Genomic DNA, 17,588 nt, shown 5'->3' with positions numbered 1-17,588 from the left:
GACCAATTGTGTTCAAATTTTCACAGGTTTGTTATTTAAGGCATATGTTGAGATACACCAACTGCGAAGACTAGTATTTGACAATTACCAACGTGTCCAGGGTCTTTAAATAGCAAAAATAAAAATAAAATCCAAAAATGCGATTTACAAACTAACAAGAACATCAGCAATGTGAACGCACTAGAATAAACAGGTTTTGAGATTGCACTAAAAAGCATCAACTGTTGGTGAGAATCTTAAATGGTCTGTGGTTACTGCTTCCAGAGAGTTGGCCCGAACACACCGAACGATCCATCGCCTATCTTCAGGCCTGACACTTCTCTGAGGCAACAAAGGCGATTGCCTACATGCCCCCTGGTCATGCCTTGGTGCCCTTGAAATACCCATGATGACTCTCACCTATTTCTCTTGTGGTGTGGATTAATTCTCTTAGCTTGGTGGACGCCTCTATCTTATGATGACCACTCTGTTTTTGAACCTGGGAATCAAACAAATATATATTTTCAAAAAATTGCATGACTTTTAAGTGGACATAAATGACTTTAAACTTCATGATCGACATTAAGACCTTGCAATACACAAGTTGTGACTTACAAGTTTGTATTGGAACCTTGCAATTGGTATGGGTGCTGCAAAGTTATTTTGAAAACAACAAGGTGGATTACAAAATCACATTGTTTCAGGGTTACCTCAATGGATAGCCTAGCCCATGTCAACCCTAGCCCAGCCTGTCTGTCAGCTCGTAGACGTTGCTTGTCCTTCAGGCCGATGTCATCCTCGCTTACTCCATCTCGTGAACTCTCAGCTGTGACTTTAGAATACGCACGTAGAGCGACTGTCAGACGTGGCAACGGCATTCTCTACAAATGGAAACACACAATAAAGTAAGGCACTTTTGATTCGCTAAAATATTCACATATCTGTTGGCAGTGCTTTTTATTCTTGTCCTGTGGCCTGGGAAAGGGTGTAAATTCTTTTAGTTGTGGGGCGTGTCATGATGTGTTATCACAACAGTCACTGTCTGCGCTTTAAGAAGTTTATTTGGACCTTTTTTTGGGGGGAGGCTGCAGTGAAATGTTTCAGTTCCGCAGCATCTTTCACACTTTTTTCACTACGATAACATGGTTTAGATTTACGTTGGTTGAATCTGCAGGAACTTAGGACATACGCCAATCTTTCAGTTAGTTGCGATAACGTAACCCTCCTATCCTACATGTAGCTCCATATTCCTCCTTCCGTATCCTGCCACCACTTTCTCATAACATTCCATGAAATAAAATTTAATCTTATTTATTATGGTGAAAAATAAGGGGCAACTTTCCATATGGCGCCACCACTTTTTCACTCATTTTTACAAAAAGGGATATCTCATTGAGGTTAATTAAAATTTTTAAATAGACCTTATGCACATGACGTCATTTCAGAACGGCGCCCCGGCATTGAGGTCAAAAGGAGGTTGTTCATTGGCCAATCTATGTGCGTTTGGATTGTCACCGTTTGGATTCGTCACCGTTTGACCTCAAAGATGGCGGCTGGATGACGTCAATGCATAAGGTCTATACAATATTATTTCATATCTAATGAAAAAGTGGTGGCGCAATACGGAAACTTTTCCAAAAATAAGATATTCACCGAGAAAAAAAAATGACCCGGTTTGAGCCAAAAATGCTGGTTCCTCTGTTCACAAATGGCTCAAAAGATTGGCTCAAAATGAGTCATGATCGGCTCAGACAAAATTGAGCAAGTCCAGCCACTGGCCAGTGCAGTGGCAGTGTTCCTGTAAAAAATGTGAAATGGGGGTTGCAGGATCAGGAGGATACTGCAAACAGTGCAATTTTTCATATGAATACAGATAACAAATCAAAATTACATCTTCTCTTAGTGACTCCTTTTGCAAAGCATTGTAACTCTGAGAACGTCAAAAGAAACCGGCACTACTCTGCCTAGAACTTGGGTTTTCACAGCGAAAAGTCGCCTACATCTGGGGGTTTCCCTCAGTGTCGAGCAATCTCCCATCTGTTCTGTGTGTATTTGTGTCACATTGCAAAGTGTTGTGAAATACAGAGCGCCCTCTGTTGGTTGCACAAAATCAACAGGTTTTGGAAATAGTCAGATACCAAATGGATATTTTATGTTACTGATAATTAACGACGTCTGGAACTCAGTCATTTAACAATTTGAACTTTGACCTCGTCTTTTTGCAGGTGTAAAGTGTTGTGTTTGTGTGGATCGAATAGGTAACACTGTTCTGGGAAAGTTTCAACAATTTCGATGATTTATTTATACACAACTTACGCTAAAAGATCAGTACATAAATGTTGTAATCTTCTAGAATCTTAAATTTAAGTAAAATTTGTCAGTTTTATTTGAAAAAACTGAAAAATATGTCTTCAAAATCTTCGAAACACCGGCGGCAGGATCGGCAACGAGATTTGTCCGAACCTGAGAGCGAAAGTGACGGCGACAGCAGAGGGGCAAAACGCCACCACCATCACCGGCGAGACAAGCACGAAAGACGGGACCGCCATCGCTCTAGATCCCGCAGTCGCAGTCCAGAACATCATCGAACAACAAAACCGGTAAGGCCATAAATTTACATAAATAGTGACAATCCCACTTGAATGAATTCTCATTTTAAATTTGACAAATTTCAAAATCAAAAGCATTCAAAAAACAAATGATTAGCAAGTTTGTTGTTTATTTGTTATTTTTTTAATTTCTGACTGCAAAAGTGCAACAGAGAAATCTATGAAAAATGTAATGTTCTCGCTCCGCTTAGTGTTTCAACAATACAGATATGTTCATGATCTTACCACAGGTCCAGACCAGGGCCCGATTTCACAGAAGATCAGATGAATTTTTATAATAATGATTTCCTATTTTAGCAAAGAGGCATGTCACTATAGAAATATAATAACGATGACTTTTCTAATACAAAAAAGATAAATCATAAACTTTGTGAAATTGCCAAAGGCTTTTTTGACCATTTCATGAATGTATCTGATTATAAACTTTGTTTTTTTTTAAGTCTAACGATATACCATGCTTAGTATGACAGCTTCAGAAAGCATGGACAAATGACAAATTTGTTTTTCAAGTACTTTACTTTAGAGCTTCTATAATTTAGAGATATTTGTGGCTGTTATCAAATCTTCTACTTTCATTTCCAGGAGAAACACAGTAGCAGGAACCACAAAGAGCGCAACCACTCCAGAGAAGACATTCATAAACCACTCAAGCACCGGGACCAAGGAAACGGGGACAAGAGAAGAGAAAGACACCAAGAGGAGAAAATCAAGGAGGACAAAGATGAACACAGGGAAAAACATCGAAGGAGGGATGGGGACCACGAGTCTGGAAGGAGCAACAAGAGTAAGAATGGTAACCACAAGGATAAGGAGGAACTTCCACCATTGAGAGGAAAATGGGACAACGATCCAGGAGCTGAGTCTGACGACACTCAGGAAAGAGCTTCACGAACCAATCATGGGGCCGCTCAGCAAACCAGCCAGATTAGAATCAAACAAGAGAGTGATTTGAACGATGCGCGTCGGACACAAGATGCCAAGCGCAAACCGCAAAATCCGTTTGAGTCACAATCTATTGCAGCCGGCCCGGAGGCAGAAGATGAGAGTGGTCCTCCACCAGAAAAGGAAAAACCCAACTTTGGCGTATCTGGGAAGTTGACAGAAGACTCTAACACGTATCGCGGTGTCGTCATTAAGTACAATGAGCCGCCTGAAGCCAGAAAACCAAAACGTAAATGGCGATTCTACGTCTTCAAAGGAGACGAAGAGCTCCCTGTTGTACACATTCACCGCCAGAGTGCCTATCTGCTTGGACGAGAACGCCTTATTGCTGACTTGCCCATTGATCATCCTTCATGCTCCAAACAGCATGCCGTACTCCAATACCGGCTCGTGGAATTTCAGCGTCCAGATGGAACAATGGGCAAGAGAGTCCGACCGTACATCATTGACCTGGAATCGTCAAACGGCACTTACATCAACAACAACAGGATAGAAGGAAAACGATATTATGAACTGAAAGAGAAAGACGTCGTCAAGTTTGGATACAGTACCAGGGAGTATGTGCTTCTGCATGACAAATCCAAAGACAGTGAATTGGATGAGGAACAAGCTGAATGAATAGCAAAGTTCTCATGAATGAATGAACCTTGACCCCAATAGGGTGTTAGTCATGACACCTAATCTTCACCTCAGCTTTTACATCCAGAAGTGGACTTCGCTGAGCACCAGCGTACTAGTAGATGTAGTCTTTTGACTCCACATGGGCTATAAAACTACCACTAGACCTCTGGGCCCAATTTCATGGCTCTGCTAACCGCCGAATTCTGCGCTTACGATCACCGTTTACCGCTTACTGTGCAAGCGCTGACTTTCTGTGCTAGCTGTACATGTATATTCAAGCAGAGTAACGTGGAGTACGCATGCGCACAAGCCAAAATTTCCAGCTAACTCGTAAAATACGCTTGGCATACACAAGCTCAGAATTCCCTGCTTCCGTAAGTGCCGATTCTGTGCTTACAGTAAGCAGAGCCATGAAATTTGGGCCCTGACCAGTGTCCAGTCATCTTTATTAGCACTGCCTGAACCAGTGATCCACAGGGCTCAAAAACTACATCATGTACCACTACTGCACCACTGGACAGACTCAAGTAATTTTAGCACTGGGCCAGTATTAAACCCAAGAGGCTGCTGGCTCGAACTCACTGCACCACTGACCAGAGTCCAGAGTTTAACACTGGACCAGTTATCTGTAGGGCTTGAAGTCCAGTAAGTTAAGCACTGTGCCAGTAAACCCTTGCGGCTCGAAACTACATGTACCATTAGACCAGAGTCCAGAGTTTAGCACTGGGCCAGTAATCTATGGGGATTGAAAGTTGAAACTACATGTACTTGTACCACTGGCTGCACCACTGACCACTGGCTGCACCACTGGACTCTTGGACAGAGTCCAGTAAGTTTAGCACTCGGCCAGTTAGTAAACCCTTGTGGCTTGAAACTACCACTCGACCACTGACCAGAGTTAACTATTTTTTTTACTCTGGGCCAGTAAATCCATGGGGCTCAAAACTACATGTACATGTACCGCACAACTGTACCACTGTAAAGGTATACTTTGCCTTAAAACCTCTTTATGTTATTTTAATTAAATGTCAACTTCAAATTCAAATGTTATGTTTTAAAAATAAAAAATTATGAGTGAACATTCATGAATGAACATTTTGCCATGTTTTTCGCATCTGGTATTTTATGGGTGAATGAAAGAAAAGAACACAAAATAGTTAAATTACGTTTTGTCTGAATAAAACTGCTACTGACCAAGATTAGAGTAGTACAAGTAGCATTACTGATATTTATTTTTTTCGGATGGTTTTAAAAGTATAATAAGTTCTTACACAGTGTCTTTGCTATTTAAAGCAGCGTTCTCCCCTAATAATGGTCTGCTGGCCAAGTGCCCGTTACAACGCCAGACTGGTGACTGAGGACCAGTTGAAATTCTCCTCAACTTCTCCAACTGGTCTGAGAGGCTAATTCATTGTTCAACAGCATCTCTATTACATGTATGTGTGAATATTTAGAGAAAATGAACTAAAATGAAATGACAAACTGCTGGCCAGTCACAAAACAAAAAATTAAGGACAAACTCTGTAGCGTTCACATTGTTTGCCACTGATAAGTGGGTTGCTACATGTACATTTACAGTATGTTTAAAGGCAGTGGACACTATTGGTTATTACTCAAAATAATTATTATCATAAAACCTTTCTTGATTACTGATTTCTTGATTAATGAGGAGAGGTTGATAGTATAAAACATTGTGAGAAACGGCTCCCTCTGAAGTGACGTAGTGTTCGAGAAAGAAGTAATTTTCCACAAGTTTGATTTTGAGACCTCAAGTTCAGAATTTGAGGTATCGAAATCAAGCATCTGAAAGCACACAACTACATGTTACAGGGGTGTTTTTTTCTTTCATTATTATCTCGCATCTTCGACTACTGATTGAGCTCAAATTTTCACAGGTTTGTTATGTAATGCATATGTTGAGATACACCAAGTGATAAGACTGGTCTTTGACAATTACCAATAGTGTCCAGTGTCTTTAATTGTGACTATGAAAAAGGTAACAATGACCATAGTATACTTTCAGGCAATTGATTCCATGTCTTGCTGTCCTTTTGAATGTTCCAGTACAAATTAATTGTATTTCCCTCAGAACAATGTCCTTTAAAGGCACTGGACACTATTGGTAATTACATGTACTCAAAATAATTGTGAGCATAAAAACTTACTTGGTAACGAGCAATGGAGAGCTGTTTTTGATAGTATAAAACTTTGTGAGAAACGGCTCCCTCTGAAGTAACACAGTTTTCCAGAAAAAAAAAGTAATTTCTCACTTAAATATTTGGATTGAGTTCGAAACCTCAGCTGAGGTCTCAAACTCAAGGGATCTGAAAGCACACAACTTGTGCGACAAGGGTTTTTTTATCTTCCAATATTCTCTCGCAACTGCGACGACCGATTGAGTCAAAGTTTTCCCAGATTTGTTATTCAATGCATGTTGGGATAAACCAAGTGAAAATACTGGTATTTGACAATTACCGACGGTGTTAAGTGCCTTTAAAAGGAAAAATGCCTTGCCTTAATAAAGTACCGGGCCTGGAGTTGCATTGGATGGGGTGGACACAAGAAAAAATAACCTAACTGTATAAAGTGAAATTGTATATAGTTTTTCACTATTAAAGACAGTGGACACTATTGGTAATTGTCAAAAACCAGTCTTCTCACTTGGTGTATCTCAACATATACATAAAATAACCAACCTGTGCAAATTTGAGCTCAATCGATCGTCGAAGTTGCGAGATAATAATGAAAGAAAAAACACCCTTGTCACACGAAGTTGTGTGCTTTCAGATGCTTAATTTCGAGACCTCAAATTCTAAACTTGAGGTCTCGAAATCAAATTTGTGGAAAATTACTTCTTTCTCGAAAACTACGTTACTTCAGAGGGAGCTGTTTCTCACAATGTTTTATACTAGCAACCTCTCCCCATTACTCGTTACCAAATAAGGTTTTATGCTAATAATTATTTTGAGTAATTACCAAAAGTGTCCACTGCCTTTAAGCTGATAGTTTGAGATCATTATTGATATTACTTGTATTAAAATTTATATAACATATATAAACATAAGTAGAAGTCACTTCCACTTCTACGACAAACTGTTCTCGGGTGACAGTTTCATAACTACTCGACTCTAACTTTATGTACATGTAATTGTTTTGGATTGTGACCTTTGTGTGTTTTTACAATTAACTGAGAAAAATAAAAATACCTCAACATTTGAATAAAAAGAGTGTCCTCTGTCATGTCTGTTGACAAGTATTACAATTTTATGCATTCAGGTATAACATCGTTTGTACATGGGGTGAGATTGTTCAGACCTTGGCCGAGTTCAGACTTTTTATGTCGACCTGGTGAAGATAATTAGACAACATTTGTTTCCACAAAATAAAGAAATCCTGCTCATTGGTCTACTTCTCTAGTGCTTTGGATACTGTTTCCAAAAGCTCCTTGGAATCTATAACTCCAGGGGTTACCAAATGGTAGCAATACCATCATTTCAACATACCTTTGAATTTGTATCCAAGTTTCAGACTTTTTTTCGTTAGCAATGACTCTCACCCCTGTTTGTACTGAAATACATGACAAAGCTGCCAACTTTCAATCATTCAATCTACAGCTATTTATTTTCATATTGGTCAAAATGGAGAATGAACAAAGTTTTACTAATTCTGCAGAAAGTTCCCTGAAAATAAACATATGTTCGTGTTGTGGTCCCTGTTAATAAAAGTAGTTTCTAATTCTAAATAATATCTCTGTGACTGTTGGACAAAATCTTCCAGGGCCCAATTTCATAGAGCTGCTAAGCACAAAAATTTGCTTAGCATGAAATTTCTTCCTTGATAAAAACAGGACTTAGACTACCAACCAAAGTTCCATTTGTTGCATATTGCTTGTTACTGGTATTCAGTTGTTTGCTCATCCTGAAAATCAAGTGGAAATTTGGTCGGTAATCCTATTTTTATCAAGGCAAAAATTTCAAGCTAAGCAAATTTTTGTGCTTAGCAGCTCCATGAAATTGGGTCATGGTTGCAAGATACAATCATGTTGGCAGCTCTGGTCCCATTTTCATAGAGCTGCTCAGCGCAAAAAAAAATTGCTTAGCATTAAATTTCTTTCTTGATAAAAACAGGATTACCAACCAACCTTCCATTTGTTGCATATTGCTTGATACTGGTATTCAGCTGTTGTTTGCTTATCCTGAAAATCAAGTGGAAATTTGGTTGGTAATGCTGTTAATCAAGGAAGAAATCAACTGGTATTTTTTTACTTGGCATAAGTTATATAGTGAGAAAAGGGATACCGACTGGGGTTGAACAAAGATGAAACTGATGAGAGTGGGCTTTGAACCAACAACCTCCTGATAAGAAAATTAAAGTATTGGTGTCAAACAAAGAAAATAATATTGACTATAAAGTGGAATTGGAACCAATGCCCTCCGGATGGAGAGCTAGGGTCCTACATGTAGCTCTATGGGAAGAGAAAGTTCAGACTTTTAATCTGACTTCTGACTTTTTAAGTAAATCAGCCATTATTTTGTCCATTATGTAAGAACCCTTTCTCTACTATTTGCTACTTCTCTAGTGCTGATGACACTGCTCCTAAAAGCCCCTCTACTCGAGTAGTTTAAAAACACCAAAAGGTGGAAATGCCATCATTTCAATTTTTTTCACCATAGACCTTTTCGCAAATACCGGGGCGCGCGCGTAAAGCTTGGAATTAGGTGCATTGTGGTCTAGCTGGTATCCAAATTTGATCCATATATATCCCACAATGCACCTCATTCAACAGTCTGCGCTTGCGCATTGCGATAAGGTCTATGACTCCTCAATTTGGATCCCAGTTCCAGATTTTTGTTTTGCCAGCAATGACTAAATTGGGGTGAGAGAATAATACATATTATTGACCACTTTCGAAACCGTGGCTCCGGCTTTGGCCCTGGTGTTATTTTGACAAAACCATACACTAGTGGACCGTGCCTACACAATCTAAGCCATAGTTTCGAAAACGGATGATAACGAAAAGCGCCCTCATCAAATAAATAAATGAAAATTTACGTGCGCGCGGTACTTCCCCCAACACGCATGCAACATGGCGGCCCCCATGGCTGTGGAAAGGGGTGAAAAGAGAGATTTTACAACTGCTGTTCACGTTGATGAAATCCGCTCTGGTGCCAAAGGAAGTATATTTATTTGTGGAGAAGGAAACAGGCATCCGATTTGTGTTATTCAGAACTGTTCAAAATTCGTTTACATCTATGAAAACACAGTCAGAAAATTAACATTGCAGGTAACGTTCGTTGAATGTTGACATGATGACATGATCATGGTTGACGGGGGGGGGGGGGGGGGGGGGGGGCTTACTCCATGGTTGACCAGTTATTTTTTGCTTGGCTTGGACCGACAACTTGCATGACTTGTGCTTTAATTAATAAAGCAAATTATAACCATCTAAATTAACTGAACGGTAATGATTGTGAGTTGGCATGGCATGTGTGTATTTAGATGAGGGGGTGTGGTCTTTTGTTTTTGTGTAAAAACTTTCCGTATCCTGCCACCAATATTTAATAACTCATTCATAATCATTTATATCATGTTCACAAAACTAAGGCACTGCCACTACTCAAAATAATTATTAGCGTAAAAACTTACTTGGTAATGATGAGCAATAGAGAGGAGCTACTGATAGTATAAAACATTGTGAGAAACGGCTCCCTCTAGTCATGCTAGTTTTCAAGAACGAAAGTTATTTCTCACTAAAATGTTTGAATTCGAGACCTCAGCTGAGGTTTCAAATTCAAGCATCTGAAAGCACACCACTGGATGTTTTTTCTTCCATTATTCTCACATAACTTCGACGACCAATTGTTGAGTTCAAATGTTTACAGGTTTAATATTTTATTCTTTTGTTGAGATACATGTACACCAAGTGAGAATGACCAAAGGTGTCCAGTGACTTTAAGCACTACTGGAAGGCCTACTGACCAAAACTTTCAAAATGCGAAGATTTTTTTTATAGTACCAAAATGAGTGACCAGAATATTGCCACTATTTTATTAGGCTTTCTATGTATATCGGAACTTCTATTTTAGCTCATTCATTCAAACTTTCATTTATTTGTTCTTTCCTTACACAGTGTATTGTTCATCTTCCAAGTAATTGTCGTTGTATGTGTGTATCAAGAGATCCACAAGGAGAAGAGCATCTTATTTTCTGCCTGAAAGATGGACGTATTCTCAAGCAAAGTGTACAGAGCTTCACTGAGGAAACGAGATCCAAGAAGAAAAAGAAGAAGAAAGAGTAAGGGAATTGATGAAATACTAAGTGGAAGCTTTTGTCTAGCTGTTCCGCCCCAGCTTGACAATAGCCCCAACTATAGTTGGAACTGGTCCTAACTTGGGTGTTACAGATGGGCAATCTTCAGTCCCAACTTTCAATAGCCCCAACATAGTTGGGACTGGTCCCAATTTGAGTGTTACAGTAGGGGGGTACAAACTATAGTTGGGACTGGTTCTAACTTGGGTGTAAAGTTGGGAAATCTTCAGTCCCAACTTACAATCGCCCCAACTATAGTTGGGACTGGTCCCAATTTGAGTGTTACAGTAGGGGGGGGGGGCACAAACTATAAATGTAGTTGGGACTGGTTCTATCTTGGGTGTTACAGTTGGGACATCTTCAGTCCCAACTTACAATCGCCCCAACTATAGTTGGGACTGGTCCCAATTTGAGTGTTACAGTAGGGGGGGGCACAAACTATAAATGTAGTTGGGACTGGTTCTAACTTGAGTGTTACAGTTGGGACATCTTCAGTCCCAACTTACAATCGCCCCAACTATAGTTGGGACAGGTCCCAATTTGAGTGTTACAGTAGGGAGGGGGGGGGGGCACAAACTATAAATGTAGTTGGGACTGGTCCTAACTTGAGTGTTACAGTTGGGACATCTTCAGTCCCAACTTGGCCCCAACTATAGTTGGAAATGGTCCTAACTTGAGTGTTACAGTTGGGGCGCCTAACTTTAGTTGGGATACCATAGAGCTCTATAGGATAGCCTCCATGAGCGATGACCGTGATCAAAGGGGGGGGGGGGCATGTGAGCCTGTATGCTTTGTTTTAGAAAGGGCAGGGGCACCAAGGCATTTTGGCTTCAACATTTCTACTGCAAGTTGGCCAGTTGGGACCAGTCCCAAAAATAGATTGGGTGGATAATCTTTCCTTTAATTTCTCTTCTAGGTTACTTTGAATTAGCTCCACACAACAAAATAATGCTTACCAGAGTAAGGTTACCAGCCTAACTATTACATGCCATATGGTAGATTTGTGATTGGTACCCTGCACATTTCTGCTAAGCAGACAATCTGCTTTGAAGCAGCTCTATGAAATTTGGCCCTGTTCAAAAAGGAAAGAGCCTGAAACAAATTTGTTTACTTTTATTTGTGATTGGTACCCTGCACATTGATTTTTTTCCTTCACTGCTGTCGATTGTTAAAACTTCTCAAATTTGTGTTGGTATCTTTGCTTTTCATTCAAGCAAACATAAAGGTCAAGATAGGCTGATGGAAGTTGTAGCTGACCCTCTACCAAAAGGCGGTGATGGAGACTGTCCACCAAGAAACCAAGACATCTTCGGTGATCTCCTTAGCGAAGCGAACCCATCCTCCTCTGCAGCTCAACCCATGGACATCATCCAAGATGAATTCATAGCCAAAGTTGTCGTCTTAGGCGACGACCACGTAATTTTCATCGAGCCCAACGTCCAAGATGTGATGTTTGTGAACGGATGCCTCATCTTCTGTGCAGAGTGTACTTCGGGATGGACAATCTCTTTGTACTATCAACGTGCCAATGGTCAACATGTCAAAGGTCTATCCCAACCCAATGGCACAACATCTCATGATGCGTCAACCAAACATTTTGAATTTGACAAATCACCTGCATTTAAAACGCTCCTACCCGGAAGACAGATCGATGTGAAGAGTCAGGGTAGTAGTAGCTTCTTCAACTCAGAGAGACCCATCAGGCACACTGGGGAAACATCCATAGAGGATGAACCCAACGTGCATGAAAAACCACAGCTTTTCTGTGTAATTTCTCAAAGCATGTCAGGAAATTCATTTGCCACTCTCAGTAAAACACTAACAATAGACGACGGCCTGTATAACACCCTGTTTGGCTCAGAAACAAACCTGCTTGGCACACCGGTCATCCTGACCAGCCTTCCTGATGGCCACATTTACCAATCCCCTCTAAGACCTAGCAACCGGTCCAATCCGTATCCAGCTAGATCCAACACGTTTAGTTTGCGCACAAGTTTGTTTTTTGTTTCAGACCAGCCGGTGGCGTTCATTCATGGATTGCGGGCAGTCCCGAATGAAACCGAACAGAACAATTCCGCCAGTAGTTGTATGTGCATTTTGGGACGGTACGGGCGAGTTGTCTGTATCGCTGAAAGCAGTCATGACGACCAGCCCAAGAAATTCACTGAGAGCTTCATCCACGGTCCAGTACAAACTGCTTGCAAGACCAGAACACATCAAGAGATCATGTATTCAACTGGCAAAGAGATATATTGTCTTTCCCTTTCAAACTCTAAAAAGAGTGACTCATCAACGACCAAGGACACTTTTTCTTGCTCATCCGTTATTGGAGTTGCAGAGATCAGAGCTCTAGCTGAGCTTGGGAGACCAAAGACAGATGTAAATGGTGAGTTTGTTTGTTATAGATGATCTTCCCTTCAAGTGAACTCGCCAAACTCCAACAAGGGGATATAAACACCAAGCTGGCCACATCCAATCTCTCTCATACAAGCATTGGTTTATTGTCCATGAGTATGAACTGCACAAATCAAGAAAGCGTTTTTTCAGTCTAACTACACGACTTAATCTAGTCATTGTTAACTCAGTGGTAAGCTTGGGGTTCTAGCCCTGCAACCTTCTGCAGGCCTAAAACTTCAAGGTGGCAACGAAGGCGATTGCCTCCATGCCCTTACTCATTGCCTTGGTGCCCTTGAAATGCTCCAGTAGAAAATTACAATTTCCTCAAAGGGTGCCCTTAACCAATGAGAAAATGCCTTTTAACCCTTGCCCTTTCAAAAACAAAGCATACGGGCCTACTTCTGATGGCAAGTCCTACAATCAAACCACTGGACCACTAATGAATCGGAACAATTTGCTCTATAATTTTGCATCCCCACCTTTCACCTCTTCTTCTGCATGCTTTGTTTTAACAACTTCTTGGGGTTTTATTTTCTATAAACAGGAAGTAGTCAACTCGTTGCTCTTACAGTGAGTGGAAACGTTCTTAAGGTCAATCTGCGGCCAGTCGGTTCTCGTGGAAACACTATTCAACCAATCATCACAGCAGCTGCAGCTGGCAAACGGGTGCAAGAATCGCTCCAAGCAATAAACAACATCTCTTCGAGGTCACACGAGCTCGCCAAACTCAGCCACGCCCAGGACCAAATCCTCCCCGAAATGAGTAAAGCCTTTCATTTATCCAGCATGTTGCTGAGCGAATGTAAAGTGTCCGGAAGTTCCGGGATGTTCACTTTGGACGCGAAATGCGCATTCAGGAATAACGGGATGATGTGCGATACGGAGCTCTTGTGTAAAGTGACCAATCACAGCCAGTGGAGCTTGTCACATGGTTGGGCACTCACAGTATCAATGGAGACAGCTTCTGAGTGGACACAAGTTGCTGAAGGCGCAAAGTATAACATGACCAAGAGCGTGCAGTTGGTGGACTTCCAACCGAATCAGACTGTTGAGGTTATTTTACCTTTGCTCAATCGGGAAGTATGTATCAGCTTGCCAGTCAATGTACAAACTTTTCTGCACTTTTCCCCAAGGGAATACATATCCTCGCTCTTGCCAGAAAAGAACATGAAAGTAGAAAGTCACACTAATCTTGAAGAAAGTGGAATTCTTCTCCCGCTGAATAAGCCAAGAGTCATAGACCTGATGACTGTCCTGAGACCAGTCCAAGATGATGCAGCTGGGGTCCAGGGCAACGGAGCAGTCACAAGACAATGCCAGACAACAACTAACAGTGGCTCTGATTGGCTGGATTCAGCATTGCAAGATACTGCAAGGCTGCGGCACTCCACCTATCAGGGTGCACGTTCTACCAGAGATGCCGACGATAAATCAGTAGATGTTTGCATAACACTCAGAAGTGATGTCACAACAATGATTTTGGAAAAGCGTAAAAACCATGGTGAGAAAGTTCTCTGTAAGATTCTGTTTATATATCTCATGGACCATTTATTTTAGTGATGAATTGATCATATGAACACATTTACCCGTTTCCTTTGCAAATGACATCCCCCCCCCCAAAAAAAAAAAAATAGGACACAATAGCACACTCAACAGTCCTGTAGGCCATTTCCCATTCTGAAAACTTTGTGTCTGTGTGGTCTTTCTTTTTTGTTTCACAACTACATCAACTACTCCAACAATTAATTGAAATAGGTTACAGTATAAAAAAAAACAATAATTACTTATGATTATTGGAGGTAGCACTTGTTAAATTCTTCTCAGAAAAGTCTTGAATAACAAAACAGAATCAGCTCCATTGCTCAAGTCAGATCATGTGATTTAGTGCAATCCCAGATGAGAGCTCATAAAAATGTTACAGACAAGACCCAGTTGATTCAAACTTTGTCAACAGTTTTGTTGAGGGATGGAGGTTCCAATCTCTCCCAGGACAAACTGAAAATACCACAACTGATAAGCACAATCTTGACAGCACAAAAACAAAGGACAAATGGATTTTGCAAACCACTCTCTCCAGGACAGCAGCAATGCTTTGAGGAGAGCAAAATAATTCAAGATACAAGACTCCTTTTTTGTTCAAAACATGAATTCTGTCCATAATGTGTTTCCTCAAACAAGTTTAGTGGGGAAAATACCAAAATCATCTTGAAGAAAGTCATCTCAAATTTTGAAAAATGATGTTAAAACTTTGTTGTACACTGTATGCTTTAGGGAACAGTCGTCAAGTTCAGGTCCTAAGATGGCTTTTGGAGGACAACACATTCACAACACAGTCAACGAATCCACTCAGTCTTCGGACCCCAGACGGTAAGGTCGTGACCTTTGAGGTCAAGGGTCAGCAACAGAGGCAGGGCACTGCAGACGGAGGCTCAGAAATAAGAGAGGCTGTGGAAGTGGTTGTCAGGGCACCAGACTATCCAACCCTGACACAGTTGCAACTGGCTGTCAACCAAAGGATTAAGGTTTGTCACATTAGTCCATTCAAAGGGAAGATAAACATTTGGTGATCACTCTTAAATTATTGCCAATAAAATCTTTTGGTTAGAAGCCTACAACAGCTTTTGGTAGAATAAGCTTTTTTAGAAAATTTCACTAAAAATTGTGCATCATTAACCGAGTATTACTGTTGATATTATAAAATGCAGGTACTGCTGGAAAGTGAAGGTTCACAAGTTGGCATCAACACCACTCAAAAACAACTGCAGAACGAGCTCGGCAAAGTCCAGGTATAATTTGTTTCTACCCTGCCCCGAGTTACGTGAAAACAAATCCACAGGCAAATCACTCTAGTCTGCTAGTGGGATTTGAACCAAGGTGGCAACAGCAATTAATAGGTGCATTTGATTAGCTTCCCTGGGTCGACCCCGGTCTGCCCCTGGTACGCCCCTGGTACGTTCGAATAGCTTCGACGGCATTCCAGGGGCGGCCCCGGGTCAGCCCAAGTGCCCTGCTTGTGGAACAGGTCATTTGGGACTGGCCTGAGGTGCATGACATCACTACGAGAGGGCGAGTGTGATCGTTCCATTAGCTCTTTTCAGGGGCTCACCCAAATGAACACCGCGGGGTCGACATGGGGAAGCTAATCGAACACACCCAATAAGTGAGGTGGGGGGGGGGTCGTGGTCTAGTGCGGTGTACTCAAGTTCTGTAATTTACGGAATGTTTGTTCTAATCCTGGCCTGATCAATTACGAAACTTGTGTCCTTGAGCAAGGCAATTTTTATCATAAAAATTAACATCAGGAGGAGCTGGGGAGTAACCTGCGTTGGACTGGCATCCTGTCCAGGGGGAATAGAAATGTTCTCATACATTAAATGCCAAGAAAATCAGTTACAAACACAAGCCTGATGAGCAATATTGGCTCGGGACCGACAATACAGCAGCAGTTGATATCATTTGGTGTTTTTTTTTTTCCACTTTTGTTTCAGATTCTCCGAAAGAACCTGCAATCTCTCCAAGATGCTGTGATAAGGGACCAGCTGTCTAGCACACAGTGGCACGCCAAATCAACACTGGAATTGTATCAACAGCTTAGGACCCGGCTAACTTTCATGTGAAATTGGTGTCTACCTTCCATTGTGAAACTTATTTTCGTCAGAGACACATAATAACCAAAGACTTTGTTTTTTACAAATAAGTCAAAATGAACAAGACTATTATATACATAGAATTGGTAATATTTGCCATTTTTTAATTAATGTTTTACTCTAAAGTGTGTTTTGTTAAAACACCTGCACATGAAGTTGGGCCCGGGTCTACAGAAATACAAATCTGTTGTGCCTTTGTGTGAAAAAAAAAAATAATAAAATGTCTTAGCCCTGCCTCAGCGGAAAAATATCATTGGCACTTTGTATTAGTAAGACACAAAGAAGACTTCATAGTTTTGTTTTGAGAATGTAGCCACTGCTTTACCTCATCTTAAAGAAATCAGGAGGAAAGGCCAAGATTTGCCAAACTAGTCTTTTTATGCAAGTACAGGAACTTCTGTTTTTTGTTAAAATATATATATAAAAAAAGTTTAATGAATGTGGAAATCAATGTTATAGCATTATAGAAATCGTCAGGCAATACATTTGTATGTCATATCTCAAGTGTGCTGAGGTTGTTTCTCAAGTATGATGAGGTTGTATTTCAATTACAATGAGGTCGTGGCTTATATAAATTATCTGCAAAGTTTTGCTTTGCATGACATTTGTAATTTGTAAAGCAACATTTTCTGCTTAAAGACAGTGGACACTATCGGTAGTTGTCAAAGACAAGTCTTCTCACTTGGTGTATTTCAACAAATGCATAAAATAACAAACCTGTGAAAATTTGAGCTCAATTGGTCATTGAAGTTGCGAGATAATAATGAAAGAAAAAACACCCTTGTCACACGAAGATGTGTGCTTTCAGATGCTTGATTTCAAGACCTCAAATTCTAAACTTGAGGTCTCCAAATCAAATTCGTGGAAAATTACTTCTTTCTCGAAAACCACGTCACTACAGATAGAGCCGTTTCTCACAATGTTTTATATTACTTGTTACAAAGTAAGGTTTTATGCTAATAATTTTTTTGAGTAATTACCAATAGTGTCCACTGTGATATTTTTGGGTGCAGGGACCATTTGTGACTGGCTCCGGCAAAAGCATAGACTTTGAACTCACTTTTTGAAATCGATATTTTAGTGT

General features: G+C 40.6%; 3 protein-coding genes across 4 annotated transcripts in view; 2 read left to right on the top strand and 1 right to left on the bottom strand.

The window, feature by feature from the left end:
- LOC117296461 (activating signal cointegrator 1 complex subunit 3-like) overlaps nt 1–2,036 on the bottom strand; it is a 67,167-nt gene extending 65,131 nt beyond the window's left edge. The window contains exons 1-3 of the mRNA XM_033779403.1: nt 1,980–2,036; nt 690–860; nt 400–478 (exon numbers count right to left, since the gene is read on the bottom strand). Coding sequence (XP_033635294.1) covers nt 400–478; nt 690–857 — 247 coding nt within the window. The 5' untranslated portion in view covers nt 858–860; nt 1,980–2,036. The remainder of the gene's footprint in view (nt 1–399; nt 479–689; nt 861–1,979) is intronic.
- A 188-nt stretch (nt 2,037–2,224) lies between these two features.
- Nucleotides 2,225–4,304, top strand: LOC117296805 (smad nuclear-interacting protein 1-like). Its single transcript, XM_033779868.1, has 2 exons — nt 2,225–2,579; nt 3,171–4,304. The coding sequence occupies exons 1-2, from the start codon at nt 2,385–2,387 to the stop codon at nt 4,146–4,148; spliced, it is 1,173 nt and encodes a 390-aa protein (XP_033635759.1). The 5' UTR covers nt 2,225–2,384; the 3' UTR covers nt 4,149–4,304.
- Nucleotides 4,305–9,231: 4,927 nt separating this feature from the next.
- Nucleotides 9,232–17,115, top strand: LOC117296468 (Fanconi anemia core complex-associated protein 100-like). Of its 2 annotated transcripts, none has more exons than XM_033779412.1 (7): nt 9,232–9,328; nt 10,282–10,445; nt 11,675–12,846; nt 13,402–14,358; nt 15,129–15,379; nt 15,563–15,643; nt 16,346–17,115. In XM_033779412.1, exons 1-7 carry the CDS (start codon nt 9,302–9,304, stop codon nt 16,472–16,474), a joined length of 2,781 nt encoding a protein of 926 aa, XP_033635303.1. In that variant the 5' UTR covers nt 9,232–9,301; the 3' UTR covers nt 16,475–17,115. The 2 variants fall into 2 exon arrangements, with proteins under 2 accessions (XP_033635303.1, XP_033635302.1); XM_033779411.1 differs by having other exon boundaries at nt 9,232–9,435.
- The last annotated feature ends 473 nt before the right edge of the window (nt 17,116–17,588 follow it).

This window comes from Asterias rubens, chromosome 11, assembly GCF_902459465.1.
Source record: "Asterias rubens chromosome 11, eAstRub1.3, whole genome shotgun sequence".
Taxonomy (NCBI): Eukaryota; Metazoa; Echinodermata; class Asteroidea; order Forcipulatida; family Asteriidae; genus Asterias; species Asterias rubens.
Note: the sequence above shows the minus strand (reverse complement) of the source record. Positions and strands in the feature narration are given on the sequence as shown.

What these genes read in the sequence shown, in the direction of transcription:
- LOC117296805 (XM_033779868.1), top strand. Translation starts at nt 2,385, where the DNA reads ATGTCTTCAAAATCTTCGAAACACCGGCGGCAGGATCGGCAACGAGAT. An exon ending in ATCATCGAACAACAAAACCG is followed by an intron (nt 2,580 to 3,170) that starts GTAAGGCCATAA and finishes TTTCATTTCCAG; the next exon opens with GAGAAACACAGTAGCAGGAA.
- LOC117296468 (XM_033779411.1), top strand. Translation starts at nt 9,238, where the DNA reads ATGGCGGCCCCCATGGCTGTGGAAAGGGGTGAAAAGAGAGATTTTACA. An exon ending in AAGAAAAAGAAGAAGAAAGA is followed by an intron (nt 10,446 to 11,674) that starts GTAAGGGAATTG and finishes TTTTCATTCAAG; the next exon opens with CAAACATAAAGGTCAAGATA. An exon ending in GGAAAAGCGTAAAAACCATG is followed by an intron (nt 14,359 to 15,128) that starts GTGAGAAAGTTC and finishes TGTATGCTTTAG; the next exon opens with GGAACAGTCGTCAAGTTCAG.